The following is a 10,177-nucleotide window of genomic DNA, read 5'->3' on the forward strand; positions in this document are numbered from 1 at the left end:
TAGATTTCAGATGTTAATATCATATGTTACTGATAGCTGGCGCCTAAATCGAATCGTCAGTTTAGAATGACATCTGGTTTGAAATATACGAATAAACTTTCTGCTGCCAACTTCAAGTAAAATAAGTAAGCATATACTTATTTTATGTTCGTCTCTTTTCCTTCGTCAAAAAAAGTAAATAAAAATTACAAAATTTATTACGTGTCATTTATAATAGAACGTCGTTGTGTTAATAGATGAATTAACGTTTGATTATTTCGTTCAACTGTTTTTAAATGTCAGTTATACCTCAATATCTTAATGAAAGTCAATTGACATTTAAATAATTATTGACATAAACGTCAGTGAGAAAGTTGGTAGTATTTGTCAAGCTTGCATGCTATGAAAATTTTACGATCGCTATATTGCTTAGATTATTGATTTCTAAGTATTTGCTATATTTTAGAAAAATAGTACTTACCCATATTTCACAATTAAAAATATTTTTAATTTAGTAATAGTGTAAATAGTATAAATACAGTGTCCCACGAAAGTTTTCTAATACTTACTGCAGAAAATTTTTATGATTATATGTACATTATACGAAAATTTCTGAAATTTCGTTAATACTGTAACGAGACGCAATTACATATCGTGATCATAACAGTAAAATTTGATACCATTTATTGCAAACATGCACTAGTGAAAAATTAAAAGATCTGTTTCAAATTTTATCAGTATAATCACGATAGTTGTGTCTTGTTACAGTGCTAATGAAATTTCAAAATACTTTGTAAAATATACATACATAAAAAGTTTGTAAGAGTGTTCAAATACTTTTATAAGCCACTGTAATTTGAAAATAGACTAGGTTTATGGAATATCGGTTGTACTAATTTAATAGTATTAATCTTTTATGTGTTCCTAAAAAAAATTGTTGAAGAATAAAAATTTATTTCTTAGATTAAAGGAATTGAGATAATTATCCCTTTTTTTTAGTATCTGGAAATGGCAGACACTGATCCACAATTAAAAGAACTTTTATTCCCAGCAGAAGAGACTTTATTTGAACAATTTTTAAGGTTTGGATTATATATTAGTGCATTATACCAAATTATATGTCTATTGGCAATACTAGTGGTTTTTCAAAGGGGCCCTTCCGATGGTATAGCTGCTTTAAAGGTATTGCATATATGTTTTATGATTAATTTAATTGACTTACAGATACTCTCAAGTTATGAATTAATAACAGGATGATCCAAGCGACGTAGAGTGTTCAGAAAATAGTCCTCAAGTAACCCCAAGGAGACCTCATAGACCACGAAAACAAGAAAAAAAAAAAAGACGCTGAATTGCTTCCTTGCCTGTACAAAAAATACATTATTGAATCATTTTTATATTTCTTAGGAAAACTACATTTATATATTATTATTTGTGCAATTCTGATAAAGTATTGTATGCTAAATATATCGATTACATTTTAACTATTTAAGAAATATTTAAAAATATGAATGAAATAAAATTGTTTTTACAAAAACATACTTTAATTGTCAATCATTTCATATTTGTATAAATTATTATACATTATTATATCATATATCTTATTAATATAGATTTGTATTTATACTTTTAAGAAATTTTGATATTGTAAAAATAACGTATTTAAATAATATTTTTGCGTGAATACATTTATTTATTATCGTAAAACTATTGTTACTGAAAAAAATACAGATGACAAATAAATCCCAAAAAGATGTAATCCGAATACATACAGGAAACGCTAATAGCTTATAAAATAATTTATAATTATACAGGGTGATTCACATAACAAACCATAATTTCTTTTTTGCCGAAATTAGGACAAAATCTTAGAGGAAAAAGATGAATTACATATACACGAATGTTTTTTCACAAATGCAATAATAGATGTGCATTTTACTACACATTGCGGTATTTTTACGTAAATAGAAACATTCATTTTTTATTATATACAACATCGATCGAATCGCTTACTTAACTCGCTCACTCTACTTAAAAAGTATTAGGATAACATGATCGAAAACTGATTAGTATAAAAAATATTTTAACTGTAATTTTTTAGAATTTATCATATCAAAATCAAAAATGATATAACGCAGTAAAGCTTATATTTATGCTTTTTTGTCTTTCATATGATAAATTCTATAAAAATAACTTTATATTTAATAACATACTTACATTTTACTTTTTTTCATATTAATACACATATCACATGCTATAATTGACTATAACTGATTCTCAATGTTTTAAATATTTTACTGAATAAATGCTCTCTTTATCAAAATTTAAAATTTCGATTAAAAAATCGATCTTTCCATATACCAATGTTGATCAAAACGAAGTGCGCAACCTACAGGCAACAAGTAACAACTCTATTTAAAGGGGGTGACGAAGAAGATATATCGTTGTATCTTATGCTTTAGCGTTATAGGTTATTCTATTTTTGCATTTGTTTAGATTTATACTTCTTAATTTTAGGAACGTAAATAATAGTAACAATAAAAGTATAAAAATGGTTTTCATAAACATAGTAATTATCAAGCTTTACTGGAATTAATTGATTCTAACATTATGCTTTAACCCTAAAAATATGAAAAAGTAAATATGATCATATTTCCTAAATTATATCTTTCGCTTCATTAAGAGAGTAATACAAGATGTTGCATTCAACGGGAGTATTGTCACCACAAGACATTTTGGTAGAAGTTAGAAAATTTATTTCCGGAGCTGTTCGGCCGACTCATAGTACAAGCACGCTTGATGTAACGCGAACAGCTTTGACTTTACTTCGAAATGTACCTGCCGCAAGAGATGCAGTACTTGAATATTTCTGCAATGTATTTTTTATTGCAGTTACCAAATATGTTCGTCAGCTAGAAGTAAGTTTAGTAATTGTGCAACGATTGCACAAAATGCATGATACAGCTAAAGATTTCTATTAAATTATATCTCATTTTTCTAGACAAATCAAAACTTAGCAATATGTGAGGAATCTATAATAGCAGAAATCCACAATGTTTTAAGTAGCTTTATTAATGGCAATCCAGAAGCATGGGCACCAATTATTTCAGCATGGTCACTAGAATTATTAGGTATGCAATCATTAAATTGTTTGAAGTCAGATTGTTAGAAATAATGTTAATTTTATTACAGGTAAACTTTCTTCAGAATATGCAAAACGTGGAAACTTACCTGCAAATGCTGGAATTAATGATTTCCTTCAACAATGGATGTCTTGTTGTGCTACCCGTACTTTAATTGATATCACTGCTCAATGTCTTCAATGTCTTATGCATTCAGATACAGGATCTTGTATTAAAGCACTATTAGATACTAGCGTATTACATAGTCCTCATTTTGATTGGGTAGTAGCTCATGTTGGAAGTTGTTTCCCAAATACAGTTATTACCAGAGTGTTATCATGTGGTTTAAAAGATTTTTGTGCAATGGACCATGAACATAATGTTAAAGATCCAAAATTGAATTCAGTAGTTGGAATTCTGGGTCATTTGGCTGGTAGTCACTTTCAAGATATTACAGCAGCATTATTAGACTTATTCAAGGTAAAAACTGTTCTACATACTATAATGTTAACTAATGCTTCTCAAAATACATTTAATAATAATATTAGTAATAATAACAACAATAACAATAATACCTTCAGTGGAGTCTGCAGGAAGATGTAAATATCGATGAGGATACAAAGAATCAAAAATTGGCTACTGTTCCATTTCTTTTAAATCTGGCTTCTCTTTCGCAAACTCTTTTAAAAGCAATAACTAGTGATATATTGCAAACATGTAAGTAGATGTATTTAACGTTATAGAGATAAAATATAATTTATCTGTTTTATTGTAGTAAAGCCAGATATAATCCCGCAGTTAGCTTTATTTGCCTCAGACTGGTGCAAATATTTTGATAACCAACCTGAAGCCCTGATAGATCTAACTGTTCATCTGATATTAGGATGTGAACAAGGAGCATCTCAGCTAATAAATATTTTGCTAGATGCAAGTTTAAATACAAGTAATGTTGGGTATCATAGTGTTAACGCTGCTCAAAGCGTAAAAAGCGTATGTTCTGAGATACTAGAGTTGGTATTGCAAGAGATAGATCTACTTTTGAGGACACATGGACCACAATCTACAAATATTGCCTTACTAAATTCAGTCAAACAAGAATTTCCAGTAATATTACCATTACTTTTGAATCAAAATCCACTGCGAGTTCAAACAGCTATCAGACTGCTATGTTTTCTTGGAAGTCAAAATCCTAATATGTTAATATCTGCAGCATCGTATATGTTAATCAAAGCTGTAACTACTTTCCATCTTGCCGCTCTGATTCGGCTTGTTTCTAATAACATTGTATTATTTTCGTCTAATAACTCTGAGACGGAAAATGTATTAGCCAGCTACAGTTACTTTACACAAGTAGTTGAACAAGCACTTAGAGAAATAAATTACAAAAATGTTATAGAAAAACAAGAAACAAGACAACTCTTTCAAAATCTTACAGTATTGCTAAAGTAAGCACATTAAGGTAGTTGTGTTATACTTTTTATACATTTGTATAACTTTGCTTTAATAGGTGGGAGAAGTATAACAAGGCAGTAGTACTCCGGTCAAAAATGATAACTCAAGCTATAAAATCCAATCTACACCAAATCTCCACTCTGTTAACAAAAACAACTGACTTCGATTTGGCTAATGATATTGCTAAAATGTTAGACTTATTTAGTATGCCTGAAAAAGATAATTTTTCCCCAAATGTAGAACTCACTTTGAAATTAACGAGAGCTATGATACAGTATTTCTTTTTATGCATAATGGAAGATGGTAAGTATTCAGTTAGTCTCTCTTTAATCAAAATCTTATAAATAAAATTTCGATAAAGTTCTAAATTTTAGACATCACACGAAAACAACAGGGTGTGAAGATCGTTTGTCATTTATTAAAAGATTTAACTTTTTATTCGCCATGTGCTCGAGTTTTAGCTCTAAGAGAAATTCTGGGACATAGTATCAATAATAATCCTGCAAAATATTTTGGTGCAAAAGAAAAATTTGAACCAAAGTTTGAGGAAACGTTACTTTTGCATCAAAACCACAAACAGGTAATGGTTTTATAAAATATTTAAAAATTTCTATTGAGAATTATATGAATCTTATTCTACTTAGGTTACGAGTACGATGTTAGCTCAGAAACATTCTTCAGTGTTTCACGCTGGAGTAATTGGACATGGTCCTCGGAGACCGCCACCAGAAAATAATATTGATAAAGAAATTATTGCTCTCAATAAAATATTGCTAATTGATGTAATAAAGGTAAAATTTCTAAAAATATCATACAATTATTGGATAAAATTATTAAATAATTTATTCAATGCCTAAACTCAATAGGCATGTTGTAGTAATCGTGAATCGGAACGATATCCTGTGAATCTAGATGCTTTAACAATGGTCAGTTTATTGTTAGTTGAGCTAGTTTCACCTGATGTTATGTATAATGGATTACCATGGCCTGATGAAGAATTTACAAAGGTATCATATTAATAATTTTGAAGTATTATAATTGTAATGCTAACAGTTAACTTTAATATAATGTTTCAATTGCTATATTAGGTTACTATAGAAAGAGATTTGCAAATCCATCGGACATTCAAGGATGTTCCATTATTATGGACATTATTAGAACTGACAGCTTGGTACAGACCAGCCTTAGCTTACTGCTCAGTTCTATTGAGAGGTATTGCTGCCACAGTTATGGCTAACTGGAATATAGAAGAAGGTATTTTACTCGTGAGTGTTATGGCACTTGGTCAGTTATTACCACCTCCATTAGCAAGTATAAGGGATGTTCTGCCAGTTTTAGAACCGCATCAGGTAGGTTTCTATGATTAAATAATAACCTCATACTCATACATAATATTTGAAATCAAAATAAAACATATCTTATTGTAGATAAATACTATAATGAAAGAATGTGTATGGGCTTACATGCGTGAAAATGTTCCATCACCTGCTCTTTTTACACGTAGCGAAGGAGCTAACATAGCTTGGCGAGATACGGACACTTCTACTCCAAATTCACGGTTTACAGAAACACTTCGTTTAGTTTTGTTATCCAATATTCATACATTGGGTCCACTTTATGCTGCTCTTTTCTTACAATAAAAATAAATAGTTAAATTTTCTACCATATGTACATATTTTTGTGAATAAAATGATATAAATCTAAGAAATTAATGTTATATTAAGAAGATATTTAGAATAAGTATTAACACATCCTTTAAATTTACATTTTTGTAAAAAATATTTCTAGATTATTTTATTAAATTACATTTGTAGAACAACTTCTCAATTAATATTGCATTAATATAGTTTGTATTTATTTAAAATGATATTGTGGATTAATGTCTAAACATTGGGTTCGCCATTTACTATCCTCGAAATGTATAACAATAAATACATTTTTAGTCATGTTTTTATAACAACTCTATGTATAAAATAAAAGGTACCATTTGTATTATATAAAATAGGAATTTTTTAAGTTTACTAATATCTGAATACAACTAAATAATATACAGTATAATATGATATACAAATACAATGCAGATAACTTATAAATAATTTTCTCCAATTTCATTTAATTATATCGAATGAATATTACTTTCATTCACTTAAATGTAGTTCGCTACTTTCAAATGCTAGTAAAAAGAGAAATTAATACAGGTCAGACTAAAAAGGAAAACAAAACAAATAATAAATTTTAATTTTTATAAAAGCATATTCACCTAAATACATACAAGAAAGAAATGTTACTTTGCTTTGTATCATTATTAATATAGGAATGATGATATCTATGATGAGCGAACACTGTACGAATTAATTGGTTGTACGAATACCCTAGGTGGGTGTCTCGTCCTGACGAAATGATTATACATTATGCAATGATTCGATTCACATAAACGTCACGATCTTAATCGCGCGCTTTGAGAGAGTCTTTTACATAACCCCGTTTTATTCGGAGCATAAAACACTAGTAAAAAATGCTGAAAATATTTAATCACTTTCTTCCTATGTACACTGCTCGTTGTCTGGAAGATATAACATCTTGTGTGTAAATCCAGAACATTCAAATTACACCGAATGCCTGTATTTACATTCGAGCATTTTACATTTTACACGTTCGAGTGCAAACTTCTACGCTTTGTCAACGTGTTACATTATTCAAAATTCCATTTGATATAGATTGACATAGTGTAGAATCACTATTTATTTTTCACATATAAAAGGAGGTATTATTTTTCATGATGTACAAATAAACAATATTAATTGCAAAATCTATAGATGGTGGTCGCGAAACTGATACATGCTTGCGAGCAACTGATACTTAATTGAATATTTTTGAGTATGCTACAATCATATGTAAAAAATAAAAGAAAAACTATTACGTAATATGAAGGTATATTTATATATGTGATCTTCTCAACGGCAAACAAAGAATAAAAATGTGTGATTTGATTCATATTGAAGACCTTCCATTACTCTATGAAGTAATTAACAGTATTTGACATCAAATGGACTTACTTTACAATAAATTATTATTCAGTTCTTCAGAATTAAAAAAGTTCACTTTTAAAGTCTATGTAAATTGAGTTTAGAAAAGTAGTGTACTCATGCCACCCATTTCACTTTGTTCTTTAACGAAGATCTCGAAGTACTGGTATATGATTGTGACGGCGAGTAAAATACCAGTACCTGAACCGATTGCACCAAGGAAATCAGCCAGTACAGACAGAGCACCGATACACAATCCACCAAATGCCGCCGCAGTCGGAATATATCTATTCAATTCATGAATCATAGAATTGTCTCTATGGCCTCTCATTACCATCTGTTGTTCTTTTAATTGTTTTGCGACCTGTAGAATAATTTTAGGTTCGATTAAAATACAATATCTATTAAAAACATAAAGAATGAAAATAATATAATAAATTCTTACGGCTTTTGCTGAGCTGCCAGAAACCTCGATCCACGTTTTCGAAAAGAAAGCACAAGAACCAAGCATAAAGAGAATATAAAGAATAGCATGAATGGGATCCTGAAGTATATGTCCCACAGATTCTGGTGGTGACAAATAATAACATAATCCTCCAACGGGGTAAGATCGCGCTGGACCACCACCGCCAATGTCGGACCATACTCCCAACAAATTCACGATAATATTTCCTTGAAATTTGACTGCCAACATTTGTGAAATAACATATAAATTTGACACCAATGCAGATTGCAGAATGATAGGAATATTGCTTGTATAAAACAATTTAATAGGGTAACTGCTGTATTGTCCTCTGTATCTGGCAGATTTAATTGGCAAGTCAACACGGAATCCCTAAAAATAAATATATAATTAGAATTTTAATTGATATTTTTTCAAATTAAAAATAATTTTATTTTATTACCTGGAAGTAAATTACAATAGCAAATACTAGGATTGTAGCAAGTAAGTTCATAAGATTAGGAAGGTTCTGTCTGTAGAACGCCTCACGGAGAGCTCGAACTTTGTCTTGTCTTGTAGCAAGTAAATGAAACAATGCGATTACTGCGCCCTCGAATTCTGTGCCACGTCCTAATGACAATGAAATAAAGACGTTGTCATAGTTACAATATTCAGGAATATCAATAGAAAAATGAAAATAAGATCATACCAGTATTAACAGTAGCTGGAGAAAATGCTTTCCATACAATTGTTTCACAAATATTTGTAGCAATAAAAAGAGAGATTCCACTTCCTAATCCATACCCTTTTTGGAGCAATTCATCCAATAATAATACGATCAATCCAGCAACGAATAATTGAATAATAATTAATAAACAAACACCAGCTCCAATTTCTGTTGGATCACCATACATTCCAGTCATTACATATACAATAGCTTGACCAACAGTGATAACCATTCCAAATACTGCAAAAAGTAAAAATTAGATTGCACGTTACAACTTAAAGGCATACAATATTCTTGAAGGTGCATTGTGCTTTTCTTACATTTTTGAGCACCATTGAAGAGAGCTCTATCTTTTGGAGTATCACCAACTTCAATTATTTTTGTACCACTCAACAGTTGCATAATCAGACCAGATGTAACAATGGGAGAGATTCCCAACTCCATAAGAGTTCCTCTATTTGATGCAAGTATAACTCGAATCCAATAGAAGGGATCTGCACTGTCCGAAGACATAATTCCAAATAGAGGAATCTGGGAAGACAGAAAATGTTTTGTTAAACATAAAAATTTCATTGAATAGACACAGTGCTTATTACAAAGTAACTCTTACCTGACAACATACTAAGAAAATGAATAAGGTAATCGCAGTCCATAGTACCTTCTCTCGAAATTGAATCTGTAAAAATGTTTGACCTCTTAAATTACTGTTTAAAGCATAAAGAACATCTAAAACATTTAAAAGAAAACATTTAAATGAAGCTGAATTTGATTAATACATCAATAGAGAAACCTTTTTAAAAGATCATAAATAAGATTAATTTTAAGCGACTGGAATACACTACATAATGTAGTACAAAAATAAATTGACATAGACTTACTTTACGTTCCGGCTTCTCTATTTCCGGAAGTATACTGCAAAACGGCTTTATCACCTCTAGAAATTTGACTGAAAAACATATGGTGGAAAGTTAATTCTCACGTTAACAAAATACCGAACTAGAAACTGAAATACTAAAAGTTCAACGAAGCGAACAATATGTTGTACGAAAAATGAAATTAAGAGGTTACGGTTATCGTTAATCACAGCGACTGTAATCCTGAATAAAAGATTTTCTGAATTTCTGACTGGGAACAGTGTACTTACATCCCATTTTGAATCCGAGGTGTAACTATTCTAAAGGATCACGATGCTACGACGCTTTCCACTTACTCTATAATCAACAATGCCGCGAAGACACTAGATTAAAGTAAGAATCCGAGCAAACTCGGCTGCGTATGCTCGATTGGCAAAGCGTAGCGAGTCGTGGCTCCCTTCGTCGACACGTATCAATATGCTATTGTCACGTGACCTGATGATGTTGGCCGGCGCGAGTTAGAAATTCTTGGAAATGATGTTAGATGGCGCTACAATTATGTTAAATGCGCACGT

At 30.3% G+C, this 10,177-nt stretch overlaps 3 protein-coding genes across 8 annotated transcripts; 2 read left to right on the plus strand and 1 right to left on the minus strand.

The window, feature by feature from the left end:
• Window positions 1-106: 106 nt before the first annotated feature.
• LOC117154558 (protein MANBAL) lies at window positions 107-1,520 on the plus strand. 4 transcript variants are annotated; one of them, XM_033329637.2, is made up of 3 exons: window positions 107-174; window positions 979-1,161; window positions 1,232-1,520. In XM_033329637.2, the coding sequence occupies exons 1-3, from the start codon at window positions 145-147 to the stop codon at window positions 1,328-1,330; spliced, it is 312 nt and encodes a 103-aa protein (XP_033185528.1). In that variant the 5' UTR covers window positions 107-144; the 3' UTR covers window positions 1,331-1,520. The 4 variants fall into 4 exon arrangements, with proteins under 4 accessions (XP_033185528.1, XP_076481750.1, XP_033185529.1 ...); XM_076625635.1 differs by having other exon boundaries at window positions 108-125; XM_033329638.2 differs by lacking the exon at window positions 107-174 and adding an exon at window positions 219-352.
• Window positions 1,521-2,392: 872 nt separating this feature from the next.
• omd (integrator complex subunit 5 omd) lies at window positions 2,393-6,261 on the plus strand. Of its 3 annotated transcripts, XM_076625728.1 has the most exons (12): window positions 2,398-2,548; window positions 2,663-2,897; window positions 2,981-3,110; window positions 3,172-3,581; window positions 3,683-3,818; window positions 3,877-4,546; window positions 4,609-4,856; window positions 4,928-5,133; window positions 5,198-5,344; window positions 5,420-5,560; window positions 5,642-5,902; window positions 5,981-6,261. In XM_076625728.1, exons 2-12 carry the CDS (start codon window positions 2,676-2,678, stop codon window positions 6,191-6,193), a joined length of 2,784 nt encoding a protein of 927 aa, XP_076481843.1. In that variant the 5' UTR covers window positions 2,398-2,548; window positions 2,663-2,675; the 3' UTR covers window positions 6,194-6,261. The 3 variants fall into 3 exon arrangements, with proteins under 3 accessions (XP_076481844.1, XP_033185644.2, XP_076481843.1); XM_076625729.1 differs by having other exon boundaries at window positions 2,393-2,897; window positions 3,695-3,818; XM_033329753.2 differs by having other exon boundaries at window positions 2,394-2,897.
• Window positions 6,262-6,779: 518 nt separating this feature from the next.
• Window positions 6,780-10,069, minus strand: Sec61alpha (SEC61 translocon subunit alpha). Its single transcript, XM_033329755.2, has 8 exons — window positions 9,893-10,069; window positions 9,627-9,694; window positions 9,359-9,424; window positions 9,069-9,279; window positions 8,731-8,988; window positions 8,485-8,651; window positions 8,025-8,414; window positions 6,780-7,943 (listed from the first exon to the last, which is right to left on the minus strand). Exons 1-8 carry the CDS (start codon window positions 9,897-9,899, stop codon window positions 7,680-7,682), a joined length of 1,431 nt encoding a protein of 476 aa, XP_033185646.1. The 5' UTR covers window positions 9,900-10,069; the 3' UTR covers window positions 6,780-7,679.
• Window positions 10,070-10,177: the final 108 nt, after the last annotated feature.

This window comes from Bombus vancouverensis, chromosome 16 (genome assembly GCF_051014615.1).
Source record: "Bombus vancouverensis nearcticus chromosome 16, iyBomVanc1_principal, whole genome shotgun sequence".
In the NCBI taxonomy this organism is placed as follows: Eukaryota; Metazoa; Arthropoda; class Insecta; order Hymenoptera; family Apidae; genus Bombus; species Bombus vancouverensis.

What these genes read in the sequence shown, in the direction of transcription:
- LOC117154558 (XM_033329637.2), top strand. Translation starts at nt 145, where the DNA reads ATGTTCGTCTCTTTTCCTTCGTCAAAAAAA. An exon ending in CTTTTCCTTCGTCAAAAAAA is followed by an intron (nt 175 to 978) that starts GTAAATAAAAAT and finishes CCTTTTTTTTAG; the next exon opens with TATCTGGAAATGGCAGACAC. An exon ending in ATGGTATAGCTGCTTTAAAG is followed by an intron (nt 1,162 to 1,231) that starts GTATTGCATATA and finishes AATTAATAACAG; the next exon opens with GATGATCCAAGCGACGTAGA.
- omd (XM_033329753.2), top strand. Translation starts at nt 2,676, where the DNA reads ATGTTGCATTCAACGGGAGTATTGTCACCACAAGACATTTTGGTAGAA. An exon ending in CTGATGAAGAATTTACAAAG is followed by an intron (nt 5,561 to 5,641) that starts GTATCATATTAA and finishes TTGCTATATTAG; the next exon opens with GTTACTATAGAAAGAGATTT. An exon ending in CAGTTTTAGAACCGCATCAG is followed by an intron (nt 5,903 to 5,980) that starts GTAGGTTTCTAT and finishes ATCTTATTGTAG; the next exon opens with ATAAATACTATAATGAAAGA.
- Sec61alpha (XM_033329755.2), bottom strand. An exon ending in TAGAGAAGCCGGAACGTAAA is followed by an intron (nt 9,425 to 9,626) that starts GTAAGTCTATGT and finishes ACATTTTTACAG; the next exon opens with ATTCAATTTCGAGAGAAGGT. An exon ending in CTATTGTAATTTACTTCCAG is followed by an intron (nt 8,415 to 8,484) that starts GTAATAAAATAA and finishes ATTTATTTTTAG; the next exon opens with GGATTCCGTGTTGACTTGCC.